The sequence below is a fragment of the Armigeres subalbatus genome, chromosome 3 (assembly GCF_024139115.2).
Source record: "Armigeres subalbatus isolate Guangzhou_Male chromosome 3, GZ_Asu_2, whole genome shotgun sequence".
Lineage (NCBI taxonomy): Eukaryota > Metazoa > Arthropoda > Insecta > Diptera > Culicidae > Armigeres > Armigeres subalbatus.
In genome coordinates this window covers 190356959-190379243 of record NC_085141.1, presented here as the reverse complement: position 1 = coordinate 190379243, position 22285 = coordinate 190356959, and the positions used below count along the sequence as shown (strand labels likewise).

Here is a 22285-nt window from a genome sequence, read left to right as displayed (position 1 = left end):
TCTTGCCAGATTTTTTAGATTATTCAAGAAATAAAAATCCTGAAGAGTTCTCAAATTAATTTTGGGAGGTTTTTTTGAAAAAAAAATCCTGGAGGGTTTTGTGCAGGAAATTCCAAATTAATGTTCGAAGGTATTTTAAAAGAGAGAATTAATAGACTTTCGAAAAAAATCCTTTGCAACTGCTTAAAGAGTTTTACAAGGTATTTCTAAAATACTTCCCAAAAGAATTCCTAAGAAAATCCATAAAGAAATTTCTGAAGGAATTTCCAGAGGAATTCTCAAAGGAATTTATGAAAAAAATTCTAATAAAATTTCAGAGGAAATGCCTAATGGTATTTTTGAAGTAATTCTTAGATATACCTTCTGAAAACCCTTCGCAAATTCCTTTTGAAATATGTCCGGAAAATGTTTTAGGAGTTCCCTTGGAAATTGTTTCAGAATAGCATAGCATAGGCAATAGCTTCAGAATTCGTCCAAAAAATCTCTAAAAACTCCTTTAGAAATTCATTTACGGATCCCTTCGGGAATTCTCCTCAGCTTTGAAAATTTTCTAAGGAATTTCTTCAAAAATTATTTTTATGGATTCTTTCTTTTTCATACTCTCATGTATGTAGGTATGTAGGAAAATTAATTGAACAATAAAAAATAGATAAGCCAGATTCAAGGATCCTGTCACTGTGTATCACGACACACCACCTTTCGTGAAACATATTTTCCACTAGATTTATTGTGAAGAATTAACGCAATTGAGCGTAACAACTTACTACGCTAAGAGGAGTGTTATTTATGGGCAATAATACGTCTATGCGCCGATAAGAGACAACCAACAGAAGATGTTTATCCAGTCGGAAGCCGTTTATCCGCAGTCAATTGTTTGTCGTTAACGTGGATCAAATTAATTTTCATCTCGTAATCTGCTCTAAGCGGTTCTCTAGTTGTAACATTTGAGACAATTTGAGATTTCCAAATAAATCAATCTTTATCATTGTTCTCTCACGTCTTGATTTATACTCCGCAGAGCCAGCAATCCGGATCGTGGACGAGATGGGGTACGAATTTTACGATCGGTACTATAAATTAGGTAGCACAATCGATATATCATGTCAGGTGTCGTTATCGTATTTGGCAACACTGCCGACCAAAGCGCCACCGCCAGCATCGGCCAACACGCTTCAGCTGATGCCACCCGGAACGGGAACGACTAACACTAAGCTCCTCAACGAGGCAGCGACAACTAGCAATAACAATAAAGATAAGAGCAGGCAATCGTTGCCGCAGAACGTCGTTTGGAAAAAAGATGGCGTCGCACTACCGAAGGATATCAAGCTGAGCTCAAGGTAAAACTTACACTTTGGAAAAACCATGTCGTGCATGCTTTCTGCTTAGTGGTCTTCGAAATTCGCTATCAATGGGTTCATTTTCCGGCTCTATCGCCCGGATGTGATACGTGACTCTATAATAGTTTCGTCCGAACGACTTGACGCCACAGTGGGATACAACAGGTAATCAATATGTTGTGCTTCCTACTCTTTAACGGAACGATAACAGTTAGTACAAGCGCTCAGAAAATGTATTTAATTATAGAAATATAGGGACTCTGTAATGGGACTTTTGATTAGCTGCAATTCTCGTAAACTAGCAATCAAATCGTACAATCACTTGTGCTTATCTAAACGATATTTATTGCTCTTTTCTATGCAACGGTGATCAAGAAAAATTAATTTTGAAACGAGAAAGGCAAAAAGGTTTGTTATTCAGACTTTCCATTCGGGTTTAATCGAACTATATTTTGTACATTATAATGTTCTTACGTACTTAGGAATATAGTGGCTCTACGATAGCAGCATTACAACCTCAACGATTGGCAGAGCTGATAACCATGAAATTACATGCATTGGTTTTACTCAATGGTTAACCATCCCATTAGCATTAAGTATGTGAGAGTGAATTTTAAACAGCGAACACATAACAAATAGTTCCTCGTTTAACGATACAGACATGAGCAAGTAGCCCACCGTATTACATTTCCCTGCTCAATCCAATGGCAGCCCATATTTTGTACCATAAAATGTGAAAAAAAAATCCACTAAAAAATGAAGAGAAATCCATTAATAAGACCTGATTGTTTTGTAAAACGCAGCCATAAACCCATAGAATAGTTCGGGATACCCCGCAAGTAATAGGATGATATGATAATATGTCCAGTTTCACATGATAGAGAGTTCCTGCTATTTTCCTATGAACGCATTACAAATAATTCATAAATCTCTGAAAATTGATCGTAAAAAAAACTATATTTTGAACCAAAAAAAATAAAATTTGCGCAGTTTTCAACGTGATGATGATCCACAATTTTGGAAATATAATCCATAATTCTGGTGATATGATCCATAACATTCGACATATGATCCATAATACTTGAAAAGACGGACATTAAAACTATATCAATTAATCCATACAGTTTTTGGATCATATTACCAAAATTATGGACCCCCATCACGTTAAAAACTGCATAAATATGATTTTTTAGGATCAAAATATGTATTTATTTTTCTTTTTCCAAAGATTTATTAATCACTAGCAGACCCGAAGAACTTCGTTTCGCTTAAAATTCATTAATCCTCTGATTAGTCTCGAGTTATGAAGTAATTGGTGTTCAATTTGTATGACAGCCCCCCTTTCCAAAACGGGGAGGGGTATCGAACCATCTTAAGAACCTTCCCCGACCCCAAAAACCTCTGCATACAAATTTTCCAAAATGGCAAAATTACCCTTTCTGAGAAGGCGATAAATCCACCGACAATCAAATTGATTACTTGACAAGCCATCCATACCCGCAGAATACGGAGTCATCCTGTGGAAGATGATCCCCTCTAAAAACCGTCCAGTCCTTTTGATTAGACGAAAAAGCCTATAAGCTAAACGGTCACCTGATGGTTTCCCAGACTTCGGCAAAAGCACTAGTTTCTGCCTTTTCCACCTTTCCACTGACTGGTAGAACAGGCTCAGGAAAAGCTTCGTGATTTTTCTCCGGAGAGTAGAGGTCTCCAAGCTGATAGTTTAGTTAGTGGGAACGTCGAGCCTCCCCCATTATATGAATGCCTTCTTGTGGATAGGGAGCCAAACAACAACAAGCAATTTCGAAGGCACAGGGGCAGCATGTCTTGACGGTTCAGCAGGTAAGCTATCGGCTAATCATATATAGACTCATCATAGATTTTGGTTTGAGGATGCATATTTGTATTGAAAATTTACCTTCTGTGATTTTTTTTGTTGCTAGACTGTGGTACACGATTAATCGGACAAATTTTGTTTGTAATCAATTACTACTTTTGAATGATTTAAGGATATCAAAATTCACGGTTCCAGAGTACCTACTTATAATCAATATTACATTGAATTATAACAAACTTAGTTGAATCGATTAACTGCTACTGAGAAAAGATCAACGGAGCAAGACTGTTCTTTGACCAATTAATTATAATAATAATTATGGAAGTGTAATTAGTTCAAAGATGACAAAGTCGGTGAGACAGGTAAGGCATGATTCAGATAGCGAAACCATAAAACAATAATGAGAAAGTAGGTCGAAAGTATAAAACAAAACCGGTTGATTATTATGATAGTGTGAAAAGCTACAGCCGGTATGTCATAAAATAATTGAGGAAACAAGATTGTGATCCGTCTGGATGTGACTACTCTAAAACATCACACCAAAGTGAATACATTGTGCAGATTTCCCCATTTAAAAGTAACGACGTTATTCATTTCTAAATGCAACACAGTAGCATTGAACCAATAGAACAAATTTATGGCTTGGGTGTGTCAAACTCACCGAATTAATCTGCCAGCATGACTACGGTTTGCTCTAATGTTGCGGATTTCTGGTTCCGAAGAGTCGCATGGCGTATCCTCCGAATGTGAACGAACGACGATGATAGCAATTTCGGTAGACCCTGCAAAACTGCGAACACCATTACGATAATTCAATTCGCAAACCTATTGTCCCTTCTGCCGAGTGCTAAATTGAAATACTCAAATCATTTGCAGCCTTTCGAAACAATGGTTCCACAGCAGGCTGTCCATAATACAGGCGGAGCGAGCTCACAGCGGTATCTACACTTGCACCGTGGCCGACAAGCAGACGACATCCGCACAGATCCAAGTGCTGAACGGTAGGTGAACTTGTATCTATTAGTGTTATTTTCACACTCACAGGAAATAAACCCCCCTCGTTCAATGCGACATCGGCCCTAATGCGGTTTTGTGATTCACGAAAGCCAAAATCCGGTGGGGATGTCATTGGATTGGGAACAGCGTACACCCGAGCAAGAAAGCGAACCGATAAAAGTGAAGGTTACTAAAATTTTAATGATAACAAAGTAACAAGATTGATGAAGCAAAGCATAAAATCATTTACGACGCACAAGATAGGAAGTGAGAACGCACTTAGCAGAACAAGAATTTCATTTTTACCGATTTTGATAAATTGTAAGTCGCTACAGATTTGCTAATAATTAAAAACACAACAAGACCTCCAGTCAAAATGAAGACAACATCACTCTCTCTCTCTGTTGTATGTTAAGGTAAAATAATTAACGTTTTGAAATTTACTCTTTTATGAGCTAACGCAACAGTAACCTGCTGAACTTTTAAGGTCACTCCTGACGGAATCCAAGTTTCAAAGTGCTCGCGTTTTCGGGGGCACACCACTCGATACGGAAGAAACGCACAACTGTCATTTTTAATATTCCACGCATGCTGCGACGCAGCAAAGCTAAATCAACAAAAATGACAGATGTGCGACGCCTCCGTATCGAGTGGTGTGCTCACGAAAACGCGAGCACTTTGAACTTGGATTCCGTCAGGAGTGACCTTAAACTCTTAGTATTACGCTCCAACACACGCTTTTTAAACGGCAAATTTACATTTTATTTTTTTAAACTAACTGCAGCGTTAGGGTTTTGAGTAAGCAAGTGGATAATGGCAATGGCTTTCATTGGCTTGGGCCTGGGGCATAATCTGGTTCCTGTCGAGAATACATCCCGTTATCTCGTTATATCAGCTGAACTTTAAGGTGGCTAGAAGCGATACTCAAGAGTTTTTCTGATCTGGCTTTGACATTTAATTTTCCTCCTGCTCCATGACGAGGGACAGGGGAAATCAAATTATCAAGCTGCAACTAGGTTTCAACAAGTAAATTGGTCCTTTTTCTACATCTCGCAAACTACATTCGTAATGAGCAATAACACGATCAAACGTGCACTCATTTAATTACACTTCAAGAAATGAGACGAAAACTCCTCAAAAAATGTCTAGGGTAAAATGCCCAATGGTGGACCCCTTAGTAGCGGAATTTTGCTCTTCCTGCCATAAAGAGTGGAAATTTTCAACATGTTAAATTCGCGTGATATCTAATATCCAGTTCTGCATCTCCTCTTCATGGTACATACATCTTCTTCATTAGCTGTACATTCCAACTGGAACTAGGCCTGGTTTTTAACAATTATTCTATTAACATTTCGTCAGTTATTGATTGAAAGATTTTCTATGCCCGCCATTCTATGAGTATGTACATATCTTGTGTGGCAAGTACAATGTATACACTATGCTCAGGGTGCTCGCAAGGCTGCTGAAGACCCTAGATACATACACAAAACACTCAAAAATACGACGTTTTTTTTATTTTTTATTCGTATATTTATTTGGTAGGCACTCTGTGTTCTTAACCCTTATGCGGCCAACAAAAAAAACACACGTGGATGGCCGACAGGGTACCCGTGTTCCCATAAATTGATATTCTCATAACTTCAACAATTTTCAACCGATTTGGATAATTTTGACAGTTTTGGAAACAGCAACTCATATACTTTTTGCCCATTGTCAAGGTTTACAGCTTATACCCATGGTTATACAAGAAATCTTTGAAGTAAGGCTTAAGAGTCTACACGCGTAACCAAAGGCCATTCAACCAGTTTCAAATATGCTACAAGCTCTTTGCGCTTCTTAGAATTGAAGGTGTTCACAGTATATGCTTCGGGTAATGCAAAAATCCCTGAAATGAGGTCTTAGTCATCCGAGAAATCTCAGGAGTAAAGCCTAAAGATCTACTCACGTAACCAAAGGCCTATTATGTAAATTCAAATACGATACATTCTCTTTGTGGTACTTAGCATAGAATGCGTTCACAGTATATGTTCCGAGTCATCCAAGAAATCTCTGGAGTAAGGCCTTAAGATCTACACTCGTAACCATGGGTCTATGGACTTGTCTCAAAAGTGGTACATGCTCTTTGCGCATCTTGAAATCAAATGTGATCACTACATATGTTCTGCGCTATCGAAGACATCTCTCGGATAAGTCCTTTGGCGCCTTCATTGCATATGTTCATGGTCATCCAAGAAAACCCTGGAAAAGGCCTTCAGGTCTACACGCGTAACCAGAGATCTTTTAGATTGTTTCAAAAGTGGTGCATGCCCTTTGTGGTACATAGAAAAGAGCGCTTTCATTGCATATGTTGATGGTCATCCATGAAAATCCTGGACAAGGCCTTAAGATCTACACGCGTAACAAAAGATCTCTCAGATTTTTTTTTCAAAACTGTTACATGCCCTTTATGGTACATAGAATAGATTGCGTCCATTGCATAGATTCATGGTCATCCAAGAAAACCCTGGAATAGGCCTTTAAATCTGCATGGGTACCCAGAGATCTTTTGGCTTGTTTCAGAAGTGGTACATGTCCTTTGTGGTACATAGAATAGAATACGTCCATTGCATATGTTTATGGCCTTCAAAAAAAAATGCTAGAATAGGCCTCAGGATCTTCACACGTAACCAGATACTTTTCGGATTGTTTCGAAAGTGGCATATGCCATTTGTGGTACATAGAATATACCGCTTTCATTGCATATGTTCATGGGTATCTAAGAGAACATTTGAACAAGCCTCAAGAACTTCACGCGTAACCAGAGTTCTTTCGGCCTATTTGAATAGTTATACATGCCTTTTATGGTATGTAGAATAGAATGCACCCATTTCAAATGTTCATGGTCATCCAAGAAAACCCGGAAGTAAGGCATTAGGATGAACACCAGAGATATATCAGCCTGTTTTAAATTTGGTACATGCCTTTGGGGTCAATGAATGAAATGCGTTCATGGCATATGCTAATGGTCATCCTAGAAATTTATGGAGTAAGACTTCTAGGCTTACACGAATATCTAGAGGGTCTTTAAGGTCACTCCTTACGGAATCCAAGTTTCAAAGTGCTCGCGTTTTCGGGGACACACCACTCGATACGGAAGCAACGCACAACTGTCATTTTTATTATTTCACGCATGCTGCGACGCAGCAAAGCTAAACCAACAAAAATGACAGTTGTGCGCCGCCTCCGTATCGATTGGTGTGCCCCCGAAAACGCGAGCACTTTGAAACTTGGATTCCGTGAGGAGTGTCCTTAATCTTATTTTAATATGGTACATGATCTTTGCGATATCAGCCCGTTTTTTCCCTCACGTTCTCGGCATGAAGTTGTATCGTTCCAATTTATTTACATTTTGCATTTACAAAGGATAGACAACTTCATATTAGTGATATGAATGAAGTTTGTATACTACCTGGAACCAACAACAACAAGACAACAATAACTACTTGGAATGCTAATATAACAAGATGAGGTTTCACATCTTGTTTATTCTTCAATAACTGCCCAGAGCTAATGACAACAACTTGAACTACTTGAAATGCAAACATATACCAATAGCCTTCCGTTCGTGGGTTGATTTGCAGATCATTATTTTTTGTTTATGTCTTTATTAGGGAGACTTTCAGCCCGAGGCTGGCTCGTCTCCGAACAGATCATTCCTATATGGAGTTCATAGACTACCTAGTACCATGGCAAAAACAAAAACTACAGCAGACGTTCGATAACTGCAATGCTTTTTAACTGCAATTCGATAGTTGCGACAGTTGACAATGACAGCTGCCTTGCGCTGCACATTTAGATGCACTTTTATTGCATCTGACGGCGATTGACAACCGTTTGACGTCTAGAGTGCGTTGCAGTTATCGAACGGCATTCGATAACTCAAAAGTAAACATTTTGCAGTTATTGAACGGCTACTGTACTAGGATTTATTTATTTATTTGCCGTCAATCAAATGTAGACCAGTTATACTTTGTACAATAAATTCTTATTATCTAGTCTATGTGTACTTCAGTCATTACCTAACTTGTCTAGAGAAGAACACTTTTTTTAGATTAGTTTTACTCATCGTTACATCAATTGTTTCACAATGTGCATTATAACATGTCATCATTGATCTTTGGTGCGTACATTCACTCAGATGTGGTTGACCCGATTTTGTCACTCTCAGATTTTGTCTACTCCTGATTTTACCTAACCCGATTTTATCACGTTTTCGACCCAATTTGCCGCAAACAATAAAGATTTTCATGAAATAACTTTCACTGCCTGTAGCTTATTATGAATCATTTATGAGAACCTGTTAATAAGTTTGAAAGTCTCTTCGACAAAAAATACGAATTCCATTCACGTATTTTGCCTTGTCTTCATTACGAAGCTCACGACAATGAAAATAACTACTTAAAATACAAACATATACCAAGAAGGGGTCTCACAACTTGTTTATTTTCAAATAACTGCCTCCATTAAGGAGGTTAAGGACCATCGACCTTGACTCTATTTCATAGACTACCTGGAGCTCAAGGCAACATATGTTTCGGGTATTGAGCCACCCGGAGTGGAAATTAATTACTATGTCTGAAACTCGATTATGCATATGCACAACATGTGATAGATTAATTTCGGAAAAGGTATTGAAGGAAAACCGCTACCTTCCGTCCCTCCCAGTTGTTCTTCAATAACTGCATCCGTTACGGAGGTTGATCCACCAACCTTGACTCTATGGAGTTCGTAGACTACCTGGAGCCCACGACAACAACAAGAACTGCTTGGAATACAAACATATACCAAGAAAGGGTCACGCTACTTGTTTATTCTTCGATAACTGCCTCCATTACGGAGATAGATCCGAAGATCTTGACTGTATGGAGTTCGTAGACTACCTGAAACTCACGACAACAACAAGAACTACATGAAATACAAACATATACCAAGAAGGGGTCACACAACTTGTTTATTCTTCAATAACTGCCTCCATTACGGAGGTTGATCCACCGAACTTGAATCTATGGAGTTCGTAGACTACCTGGAGCCAACGAGAACTACTTGGAATACAAACATATATCAAGAAGGGGTCACAAAACTTGTTTATTCTGCAAACGCTGCCTACGTTACCGAGGTCGATCCCCAGACCTTGACTCTATGGAGTTCGTAGACTACCTGGAGTCCTCGACAACAACAAGAACTTCTTGGAATACACACATATACCAAGAAAGAGTCACGCAACTTGTTTATTCTTCGATAACTGCCTCCATTACGGAGATTGATCTGAAGATCTTGACTGTATGGAGCTTGTAGACTACCTGGAATTCACGACAACAACAAGAACTACATGAAATACAAACATATATCAAGAAGGGGTTACGCAACTTGTTTATTCTTCGATAAACGCCTTAATTACGGAGATTGTTCCGAAGACCTTGACTGTATGGAGTTCGTAGATTACCTGGAACTCACGACAACAAAAAGAACTACATGAAAAATAAACATATGCCAAGAAGGGGTCACAAAACATGTTTATTCTTCAATAACTGCCTCCATTACGGAGGTTGATCCACCGACCACGTGATCTACTGTGGTGGTACTCTACTCTACAGAATCCACGCAGAATCTATTTTTAGATGTCAATACTCGTCATCGTTGTCGTTTCCAGTCCATATCACCGTGTGTCCATTGTGTTCATTTTGTCCATGTGGTGGGTCCAGTGATCGTTGCTTTGTTCGGTTGCCATTAATTGAAGTACGTTGGAGGAGTGCCTCCGAGAAGAACAGTTTTGTCAGTCGTCATCAGGCAGCCGTATCGGTGAGGCGCGTTCCCCAAAACGCCACCGTACAGACTGCGCTTCTTAAAAAAAAAAAAAAATATTCGTTCGCTTATAAGGCGAACGTGTAGCCAACTACGCTACGGGACCCCCTAACACGACGTTATTCGTTACAATTAAGTTTTTCAAAGTCTCGCTGGATTTTCCCTATAGTAGACCCCTCAGGGGTCCATAATAGGAAATTGCATCCCTATACTCGACACTCCATTTGATTTTCATGCTCCATTTCAGGATATTCTTCTTTCCTATTATGGACCCCCAAAATATTTCTATAATGGACACTCTCGTGTTCATTTTTAACAAAATTGTAAAAAATTATCTATTTTTACTATCCATAACATTTGCAATTCATGTAATTATATCATCAGAATGTAAGTAGAGGTGTGCGCCGCCATCGCGCCGCCGTTTAAAATTTGTCACGCCGCTCATCTATAATTTTTCACGCCAATTCAAATTTGAAGGAGGCCACAGAATTTTCAGTGGAAATGCCCAAGCTTCAATGGAATTTTCGTAGTGTTTCCTGATTGATCCTTACAACATCAAGTTGAAACTACCGGAAAATTGTCGGAAAAAAAACAATCATTTTCTTGAAAACTCCATACAATTGCTTATTTCAGTTTAGAAAAACTTTCCGTAAAAACTTAAAAAAAAAGTGTAGAAATGGCGAAGGATTTCCCGTAAAAATCCAAAGAATATCTCGTTGAAATTGAATTTTTGAACGAAAAAGGGTTGTTCGGCAGGATGCCAATTGGTCGAAGACCACAAGGCTGGAAGTTGTTTGGCTGAATATAACGTTTGACCAAATAAACCATTTGGTAGAAGACTAAGTAGCCTAAAATTATTGGTTTGAAAATGTCATTTATTCGTTAATTTGCTTGAAAATAACGGTTGACCGACTAGCTCAATTGACCGAATATGCCCGTTGGCCGAAATGGTCGTTTGGCAGAAAGCACCGAAATAGACATTCGGCCGATAGTGTCATTCGGCTGAATTGGTCATTTTGGATATTTTCAATTTAATGGAAGAATCTTTTGAATTTCGCCGGAAGCATCTTCCTCAGAAAATATACTCAGATTTTCCACTGGAGCTACTTTGAAGTTTCGAGATTGCTTTGGAATTATCAAGTGGAGCTCTTTGGATTTCCCAAGGGAAATTGTTTGGAGTTTCAGCGAAAAAATCTTCGGATTTTCCATGAGACAAGTTTCTACAGAAAAATATTCGGAATATCCGCGGAAAGTTCCTGTTGAGTACTCTTAAAAATGTATACAGTAAAGCCTTCATAATTGTAGGAACTGGAGTGACTGGAAGAAAAAATGCTTCACGTTAACATTCTCAATCTAGATGAATTAAGACTGCTAGGGTAACCAACTTGGTTTGGACCCCCACACATTTTGGACCCTCTTGGCGACATTTTCTTCATTTCTGAACTAAAAACAATGCCGCTGCCGATTCCTCCAGGAAAATAATATTGTTCAGCATTCGTTTCACTGGTTTCCCGTGCGAAATTAGCGATGTTTGATGAAATTTTGAAGAAATTATTTAGTTTAAGAAGGTAAGAGTTACAATGCGCTACGCTCTATACATCACTGAAAATCTCAGAACGCACACAATCAGTTTTTGTTGAAATTGTGAATTTAAAACGCAGGAATCTTCTCATTGATGCATGCCAATCGAAAGATAAGACTTTGCTTCGACTCAATTGACCAGGGTGAATTATAAATTCTACTTTGGAGAGACTAAATTAGGGGTGTCCAAAATGTGGATATTTGGGGGTCCAAAATATATTGCACTGACCAAAACGAAGAATATCTTTCTTTCTGAAAATTACTTTGGAATATCCGTGGGAGACTCCCTGGAATTTTCACTAGAAATTTTCTTGAATTCTTCAAAGTTTTCACAGACAATTGTTTAAAATTAAAATTTCAAAATAAAAATGTACTCGAAAAATCAAAAATCAAAATAAAATCAACTCGAAATTTTTAAGGATCTTCTGCAGACTTCTACTGGAAAATCTTTGCATTGTCTTGAGAAATTGGATTGGCCGAAAGCACCAGACAGCAGAATTGGTAAATTGGCCCAAAAAAGCCGTTTGCTCTATCAAGTCGTCTGGCTGAAAATGTTATTTGGTATACGGCCAAATGTTAATTACTGAATGGATAATATGGTCAAAAATGGCCACTCGTTTGGCGAAATGGCCTTTTTGTCAAATGACAATTGAACAAAATTCCGTAACCAGTCGATACTGGCCTTTAAGCCAAAAGTCATCTAGCCAAATTCCATTGAGCCGAGCCGAACTGAACGTTTATCTGAAACTGTTATCAGGTCGAAAATGTAGTTTGGCCTGAAGTACAGCCGAAAGGATCATTCGTCCAAACTGGTAAATTGTCCGAAAAAGTTGCTTGCCCTAACAGGTCATTTGACTGAAAATGTAATTTGGTAAGAATGGTCATTTGGCCCAAAATGTCCTCTCTACCAAACAACCATTCCGGGCGAATGGCATTTTCTGCGAAAAGGGTCGTTAGGCTGAATTGATCATTTTGCTACGAAGTTATTTAACCGAATAGGTCATTTGGCAGAAAATGCTGTTTGGTCAAAATTGTTGTTTTGCAGAAAAGACATTTTCGGGCCAAGTGGCTCTTTATGCTTAATGAACTGTCCTACCTAGAGATCCTATAATGAGAGATATGCGAAAACGTCCATTGTGAGCCAATCGAGCATTTAGAACTGTCAAAACATGAGTAAAATGAACGTTGTTATTGTTGCAGATTGAGAGGTATTGAGATTGTTATGAAATAGATTTTAGGAAAAGTTTTATCGAATACACTATTTGTTTTACTTTCGCGAGTAGAAGTAATCTAGAATATGTATCGCTTAAAGAGCTTAAAATATTTTTTCAGTTATGTATTCTGTTTCACTCATTTGTATTGCACTGTTATTTTGGTGACGGTGCTTTTTTTTCGGCCGAATCACCAGTTCGGTCGAATGTTCCATTCGGCTATATGTCGCTTTCGGCCAAACTCATTTAAGAACAATTCATTTTCGTCCTGATAACAGTTTCGAATATACGTTCAATTCGGCCTCATGGGATTTGGCTAGATGACTTTTGACTTAAATCGAGTTACCAAGTAGAAAGATTACGAAATTTCGTTCAATGATCTTTTAACAATAAGTCCATTTCGTCGTTAACGTCATTTGGCCAAATGGGTATACATTTTTGACCATATTATCCTTTCAGTAATTGACATTTTCAGAAATTCCGGAAATACTCAAGAAATTCCGGGAAATTTCAGAGAATTTCCTTTGAAAACTCCATTAAGTATCTCACGGATATTCTGAAGAATTTTCTGTTTTAACTATGACCATGGCCAACTAACTGTCTTAATTATTTTAGACTGAACAAGCCAAAGTTAAAACACCCATTCTACTAGCCGCACTCTTCTGCAATTATTAAAAAAAATGTGTTATTTTGGAAAAATATGCAATAGAAACTCAACAAGAACTTTCCGTGGATATTCCGAACATTTCTGTGTAGAAGAAATTTAAAAATTTCCATTGGCAAATCAAGATGTTTTTTTAAATTTGCTTGTAACATGTATGGTGAAGAAATGATGTTGTTCAACATGATTTTTAACTATGAGCACGCAATCGCACGCATGCCGAATTGGGCTTATTTCAAAGCTTATTTATTCAGCTTTTCGGAGATATGATGATTGTTCTGCGCAAATCTACGCAAATAGCATTTTTCTTCATAGCATTCTTGAAGTGAACATAAGCATTAACACGCCGAATACTGTGATCAGAAAATCGTGGGAACTAAATTTTCAAACAGCTGTATCACAAGCGTCTTTTGACCGATTTCCACAATTCTTTAACGGATGTCTTGCCTATCTCATCTAGTTTCATCATACTGGTGAGATAGGTTTCTGAGGATGCTAATTTTTTTCTTAGAGGGGAGTGAGTAAGGATGTTTTTTTTTTTCAAAATATAGTAAGTCGGAACTTACAGATTTAAAAAATGTTTTATAACACTATTCTAGCATTGACTATACTATGTGTCAACAAAATGTTTCTTCTGGACATCCCTAGCGACTCCAAAATGAACTCTATACTAATGAAAGATGATATGCAAATGTTGACGATGGAAACTACAGAAACCCGTCATGTCCATGTACGTCAGTAGAGGCCAGGGGAATGATATTCTACTCAGTTTTTCCTAAATCAGATGTTCTAGGATCTTCAAACTATTTAGGAGTTTGGAGTACCAAGTCAACTGAGCTCGATAGCAATATGAAATTGACAAGTCGTGTCCACACACATCCGAAGAGCCCACGTGTACATTTTTCAACTCAGTTATACCCCAACCAGATGTTCTAGGTTCTCCAAACTGTTCTGGAGTTTGGATTAATTGGTCTACCAGGTCAACTGCGCTCAGTACAAATCTGACAACATTAAGATTACTATGTCTGAAACTCGATTATGCATATGTACAACATGTGATAGATTTAGTTCGGTAATGGTATGAGAGAGGAAATTCCCCCACGGTGGGGTTCGATCCCACGACCCCAGTACGCTAGAAATGTGCTTTCCCTACTAAGCTACGAAGGACCTCCGTCGTCCTCCGCAGCTTAGCGGGTACTGATGAAACCAAATTCCCAGCACCAGGTACCAGCTGAACTCTCGCAATACATTTTCAGAACTAACTCTCACACATGTATTTTTGTACACATGCCAACCAAGTAGGATGAGTATTTAGTATTGTCCGGTATTGTTACTCAAAATGTTCTGGAATCAATCGGTCTACAAGGTCAACTGCGCTCGATACAAACATGATATCAATCATTCATGTTAATACATGTCCATAGACACCACGCTTACAAATTTCGTTTCAGTTATACCCAAACCAGCTGTTCTAGGTTGTCCAAACTATTATGAAGTTTGGAACAATTGGTTTAACAGGTCAACTACGCTCGATAAAAATCTGACATTGACCAGTCATGTCCATACACGTCCGTAAAGCTTGCGTATATGATTCGCACCTCCTCATCTAAACCATAAGTTCAAAAATTTCCAAACTGTGTTGGAGTTAGTATCAATTGGTCTACCAAGAATTCCTAATGGAACTTTCAGAGGGATTCCTGGAAGAACTTCGGATTTTCCGAAGCACCTTCCGCAGGAATCCTGAAAAAAAAAACTTTCGGGGGAGTTCTAGAAAGAACTTTCGGAGAAGTTCCAAGAGGAACTTCCGGATAAATACCAGAAGGATCTTCCAAAGATATTCCAGAAGTAACTTCCAACGGTATGCAAAAAGGAACTTCCGAAGGAAATTTCAGATGGAACTTCCGGAGGAATTCCAGAAGAAACATTCGAAGGAATTCCGAAACGAACTTCAGCAAAAATTTCAAAATAAACTTCCGGAGAAATTCGTGAAAGAACTTCCGGCGGAATTCTAGAAGGAACTTCTGGAGGAAATCCAGAAGAAATCTCCGGAAGAATTCCAGAAGGAACCTGGAGAATTCCTTGAGGAAATTCCAGAGAAATTCCAGGAAGAGTTTTAGAGGAACTCCTGGAGGAATTCCTTTGAATATCCCTCCAAGAATTCCTCTGACAATTTTCCGGATATTCCTCTAAACCTTCCTCCGGGATTCTTCCAGAACTCCTACAGGAACTCATTCGAACATTCCTCCAGGAATTCCTCCACGCTTTCTTCTTAATATTTCTACAGGAACTCCTAAGAAACTCCTCCGTATAATCCTCCGGGAATTCCTCCGAATACACCTCCAGATATTGCTTAGGAATATTCCCAGACAACCAGAATGCATGCATAATAAAATTGTTTTTCTGTTATGCGATGCCTATGCACACAAATTTCATCGCTTACCAGTCGCGAAAACGCTTTTTGCGTTCAAAAGTGGAGGCGATATATGTGTATTTCTTATCTAACGTTGCACGGCAGTGTATGCGATATGCACGATTTTTATACGAGTTTGTTCGTTATACATTGCGATGTAGTTTGTGATAACAAACTCTGTTTGACAGATAATCCGATTTCATTTAGCCTACTGTGCGGGAAAGTTTATAAATAAACTGATGAGCTTCGCACCACAACGCGATTTTGATGAAATTTGGATCGGTAAACGATTTTATTCGTACATTCTTATGCGATGTGTGGTTGTCTGGGTTGCTTCAGGAATTGCGTTGATTATTGTTCCAGAAATTTCTCCCGAAATTTCTAAAGGAGTTTCTCCGGATATTCCTCAAGGTTTTCCTTTCAATATTTCCCCAGGAATTGCTCCCTTCCTCAAATAATTCCATCCAATGGTTCCACAGGAATTGCTCCATTCCTCCAGGAATTCCTCCATAAAATCCTCCAGGCATTCCTCCGTAAAACCCTCCAAGAATTCCTCCGGATATTCTTCCAGGAATGCCTTCGGATATTTCTCCAGGAATTCCTTCGGATATTGCTCCAGGAATTCCTCCGGATATTCCTCAAGGAATTCCTCCGGAAGTTCCTCCAGGAATTCTTCCGGATATTCCTCCAGGAATTCCTCCGGATATTCCTCCAGGATTTCCTCCGGATATTCCTCCAGGAATTCCTCCGGATATTCCTCCAGGAATTCCTCCAAATATTCCTCCAGGAATTTCTCCGGATATTCCTCCAGGAACTCCTCCGAATATCCCTCAAAGAATTCCTCAGGATATCCCTCCAGGCAAGGATGTTAACGATCATTCAGTATTTTGCGTTCGATCATTTAGTAGTTTGTCAATAACATATTCCAGAAGCTGAATTTCAAAATATGTTGTATGGTGGACTTTTAATGCGAAGGTTTTTCTACAACTCTTCCTAATGGTTCGTTGTTTAAATTCAACTAGTAACGGAGTTATAGCTATAGTTTCAGTAACTTAGACTAAATGATAACAAAACTCCAATCATTCAGTTTTAGTTACTGCAACTAGCGCTCCAACTCCATTATTAGTTGAATTCTAATAACGAACCATTAGGCAAAGTCGTAGAAAAACCTTCGCACTAGAAGTCCACCATACAACATATTTTGAAATTCACCTTCTGCAATGTGTTATTGACAAACTACTAAATAATCGAACGCATATTACTGAATGATCGTTAACATCCTTGCCTCCAGGAATTCCTCCGGATATTCCTCCAGGAATTCCTCCGGATATTCCTCCAGGAATTCCTCCGGATATTCCTCCAGGAATTCCTCCGGATATTGCTCCAGGAATTCCTCAGGATATTCCTCCAGGCATTCCTCCGGATATTCCTTCAGGAATTCTTCCGGATATTTCTACAGGAATTCCTCTGGATATTTCTACAGGAATTCCTCTGGAAGTTCCTTCTGTAATTCTTCCGTATATTCCTTCAGGAATTCCTCCGAAAATTTCTCCAAAAAATCTTCCGGAAGTTTCTCCAGGAATTCCTCCGAAAGTTCCTCCAGGAATTCCTCCGGAAGTTCCTCCAGAAATTCCTCCGAAAGTTCCTCCAGAAATTCCTCCGGAAGTTCCCCCAGGAATTTTTCCGGAAGTTCCTCCAAGAATTCCTTCGGAAGTTCCTCCTGGAATTCCTCCGGAAGTTCCTCCTGGAATTCCTCCGGAAGTTCCTCCTGGAATTCCTCCGGAAGTTCCTCCTGGAATTCCTCAGGAAGTTCCTCCTGGAATTCCTCCGGAAGTTCCTCCTGGAATTCCTCCGGAAGTTCCTCCTGGAATTCTTCCAGAGGTTTCTCCAGGAATTCCTCCGGAAGTTCCTCCAGGAATTCCTCCGGTAGTTCCTCCTGGAATTCCTCCGGAAGTTCCTCCTGGAATTCCTCCAGAAGTTCCTCCTTGAATTCCTCCGGAAGTTCCTCCTGGAATTCCTCCGGAAGTTCCTCCTGGAATTCTTCCAGAGGTTTCTCCAGGAATTCCTCCGGAAGTTCCTCCAGGAATTCCTCCGGTAGTTCCTCCTGGAATTCCTCCGGAAGTGGCATCACTGTGCGCCGCCGCTGACCAAATTTCTGACCAACGCCGCCGCTGCCAAATATCATACCGGCGCATACTTCTAAATGTAAGGTAGGCTCCCCGATGGAATTTTTTGTAAAATTGATGTAATAATGTAAATATGGCTGGAGGGTCCACTATTGGTCAGGAGTCCATTATTGGACATTGTTTGTGATGTTTATGTTTATGTTTATGTTTATGTTTATGTTTATGTTTATGTTTATGTTTATGTTTATGTTTATGTTTATGTTTATGTTTATGTTTATGTTTATGTTTATGTTTATGTTTATGTTTATGTTTATGTTTATGTTTATGTTTATGTTTATGTTTATGTTTATGTTTATGTTTATGTTGATGTTTAGGTTTATGTTTATGTTTATGTTGATGTTTATTTTATGTTTATGTTATGTTTATGTTTATGTTTATATTTATATTTATGTTTATGTTTATATTTATGTTTATATTTATATTTTATGTTTATGTTTATGTTTATATTTATGTTTATATTTATGTTTATGTTTATGTTTATGTTTATATTTATGTTTATGTTTATGTTTATGTTTATGTTTATGTTTATGTTTATGTTTATGTTTATGTTTATGTTTATGTTTATGTTTATGTTTATGTTTATGTTTATGTTTATGTTTATGTTTATGTTTATGTTTATGTTTATGTTTATGTATCGTCTTCACTTTTGTATGTAAAAAGCGTTTTCGAGATTGGTATACGATGAAATTTGTGCGCATAGCATGCATTCTGGTTTTGTGGGAATGGTGCGAACACTTAAAGATAATCGTACCATCTACCAGAGATGCGGCAACACACACAAGCTTAGATCAGCTTTCGTAGTGATGGGCGACATGCAGAGACGCGTGATCGGGTGGTAGCCGATCAATAAGAGAATGTCCAGGTTGAGGATCAAATGCCGGTTCTTCAACATTAGCATAATCAACGTCCACAGCCCCCTCTCCGGAAGCACTGATGATGATAAGGTGGCATTCTACGCTCAGGTTGGCCAGGCAAAGTATTCCATACCGACCATTGGAAAGTTCAGACGAACGAAAACGGAATTGATTTCGCCCCATTCAAGAACATGAGCATTTGCAGCATTTATTTACAATACAGCCTTTCGTATCGGTAGACCACTGCAGACAAAATGACAAATCGACTACGTTCTGATTGATATATGGTACGTCACCGACATTATCCACTTAGTGGGTCGAACATGATCTTTGTTTTCGCTCATTTCGTGTTAGGATCCACAAAGCTTTGTAGAACAAGTTAAATGCTTCATCAGAAACAATGCTCCCCGCGTTTGGAGCTTTTTAAAAGAAATTCAGGGCTTTATTATGACAGCTTACGAAAAAATATCTCACGGTATGCGACATATCGTATATGAATACAGAGATAATAGGTGAGAGACTTTTTCATTCTCTTTTGAATTCAATCCCTGGGTCTGGATAATATTGTTTTTCACTTTTCACCCTTCTTCTTAATTTGTTTTATTTACCGTCGAAAAAAAGCAGCAATTTCATCGATTTTTTATTCTAAACGTGCGTGCTCGCTACTGAAAATAATCATGAAAGATAAAAGCACGTCTACTTTTCATTTCTTTTATTTATATAACTTGTAAGTATGTATAATAACGTATAGGGCACTGCACGGACGGCTTTGTCTCTTTTTCGCTGCAAAGAAATTAGAAAACAACAAGGCCAGTAAACGTCAAAACTTATGAGGAACGAAGGAGAAAGAGATGTTTCCGTGCAGTGCCCTATATAATAAACTAGTCGACCCGGCAGACGTTGTCCTGCACAGTAGGCGTAAATGCCCATGCGAAATTCCCATACGAATCTTTATTTTAGTTTTTCACGGTTTACTCAACTTTAGTAATGATTTTCGATAAACCATATCATATAAACCCGGCGGAAACTGTAACGAATATAACTGCTGAAGGAATGATAAAAACCATCTAGCCGTTTTTGTATTATGCGGATACGAACACAGACCATTTTATTTGTATTATATAGAAGATTGTATGTACATTTATCTTGTATTAAATATATTATAATAAGTTGAATATTAAAGCTATGAGAGGAAGATACGGTACATTAAACAATTTGAATTAGGTTCAAATTTTAACTTGTGTTGTTACCGACACAATCACATTATGTTATCGATTTTGTAAATTATTGGAAGCTATTCTTGCTCGGGGTGCAGATTCCGTACCATTATATACACCTACATGCATGACCATTTTCATCGACTCACAGCGTCTAACACGATTTAAGAGTGCTAATACAAATTTAATTTGAAAAATTCAGGTGAAACTCCGGCTGCGGTTCAACACAACGGTTCGGACAGAAGGCGAACTATCACGGCACTTGTCTTCTACTGTGTCATTTGCTGGATTGAACTGCACATATCCTATACGTAATGTTCCCGACATAACCCGCATCCAGTCCAGCGACAATATATCAATCACTTCTCAAAAGGCGCAACCATCAAGATTAATCATTTTGCCGGCAGCAAAGTCACTGTCTGTCCGATTCGCTGATTGCTGACCGACATCCGACATCAACGTCGGTCACTCTCCAGCAGATGGCCACAATCAGCGGAATTTTCAACTAGAATCCGATTAGGAAAGGCTGCGACGAGAATAATGAAGCGCCTCCAGTGATGATAAAAACCGAACAGAATGAAACCCAAAAGTCATGATTTATGTATCATTTTTCATCTCCAGCACGACTTGACCGATATCATCCCCAGTGAAAGCTCTTTTAATCGACGTTTTCAGCATCATTGCCATACTACTGAGGCAAAACAGCGTTTCTCATTTAGTATGACTCGCGGATTTATAACAGTTTGTTGAACGAACAAATAATGGTTATTATCGGAACATGCAATGAAATTGATTAATCTGGTTGAATATCTTTTGGGACTTGCTCGTGCAATCATTGGCGTTTTCGGCACGTTTCGAATTTATGGGTTTGTATACGCACAATATACAGGAAGATCTGCTCATCTACAATTATTTCATATAAATTGGCGAACTCTAAGCTCACATTTTTGTTGGTCAATCACGTTCAGATTTCGATTGAGAAACGCTAAGGCCGTTCTATTCCTTCCCAGCCATAAATCCGCACCCAGAGTATATTCCTTCCTGTCTTCCTTCCCACCACAACTTCCTAACGAGAAATGCAAATGCGGGACAAAGACGACTATTCACGTTCGCACATTACAGCAAGTAAAACCAATCAAAAAGGAATACAAAATCAAAATGTACATTATTTTCTAGGGATTGAATTTTAACGAATTGTTAAACGTTTATTAAGGATTATGTAAATACACGTACGCCGTTGAAAAAGATGTTCCGAGTCAAAAAGTCTATATAAAGCGAATGAAATGTTCAGCTTCTAGTCCATCTATAGTGAATTTGGAAATTGATGTAACCTCATCAATTTTATCGGAGCGAGCATTACGAATGGAACCGACAGAAAAACAGTGTTAGAAGTAGGTAAATATATCTTCAAAGTCATTACTACCAACTCTATATATATACACAACATCCCCAAAGCCCAACAAACACTTTGACGAAAACCAACTGTATCTACTGAAAATCAATGTTCGAAAAAGGTAACAAAAATACAAAAAAAAAACTGAATGAAAAATTGTACCACTAAACCAGAAAATGGAAACAACAGCAAAATATACGAAAAGAGAACTGAGACATCTCGTACCACGTATATGAAGAAGCGTAAAATTGGTTTTCTCATCTTTGCTCCGAACCTCCCCCGGTAACAAAAAATAAACTTGGCGGATCTCGTATGCTGGACGGAAATTTCCCCTTTGCAGTGCACCCGACCCGACCCGGTTCGTTATTTATTTGTTCTGATCAGAATCCAATTTTGCTCACGCTTCATGGTTTCCACCTTGCCCGTTGTTCATCGCGCCTCGTCAATCACCGGTAAGTACATTTCGTGTCAAAAATTGAGACTTCAATGTAAGCATTGCACAAAGAAAGAAATATTTTTATTTACAATAAATTTAAAGCGAAAGCAATTAGGTATTGAATTGATGACGATTGCAAACGCAACCCTCAAGTGCAGCAATTGGTTCTAAAGGCTTTAAATAGGGACAATTTTTGGTTTGTATCATTTGACGGTTTGAGCTTCAGCATAATGGCGATGCATAATATATTTACTATTTCTGGATTATTTAGTGGAGTGATGTAAAACAGTAAGTGCATACACCGTGTCCACGAACTTAGTAGACT

At 38.5% G+C, this 22285-nt stretch overlaps 1 protein-coding gene across 5 annotated transcripts in view; it reads left to right on the top strand.

The window, feature by feature from the left end:
• The window catches only part of LOC134219910 (uncharacterized), a 123305-nt gene extending 101535 nt beyond the window's left edge, over positions 1-21770 (top strand). For all 5 annotated transcript variants that reach the window (XM_062698811.1, XM_062698808.1, XM_062698812.1 and 2 more), the window contains exons 6-8: positions 1019-1337; positions 4051-4175; positions 20334-21770. In XM_062698811.1, coding sequence (XP_062554795.1) covers positions 1019-1337; positions 4051-4175; positions 20334-20446 — 557 coding nt within the window. In that variant the 3' untranslated portion in view covers positions 20447-21770. The remainder of the gene's footprint in view (positions 1-1018; positions 1338-4050; positions 4176-20333) is intronic.
• The last annotated feature ends 515 nt before the right edge of the window (positions 21771-22285 follow it).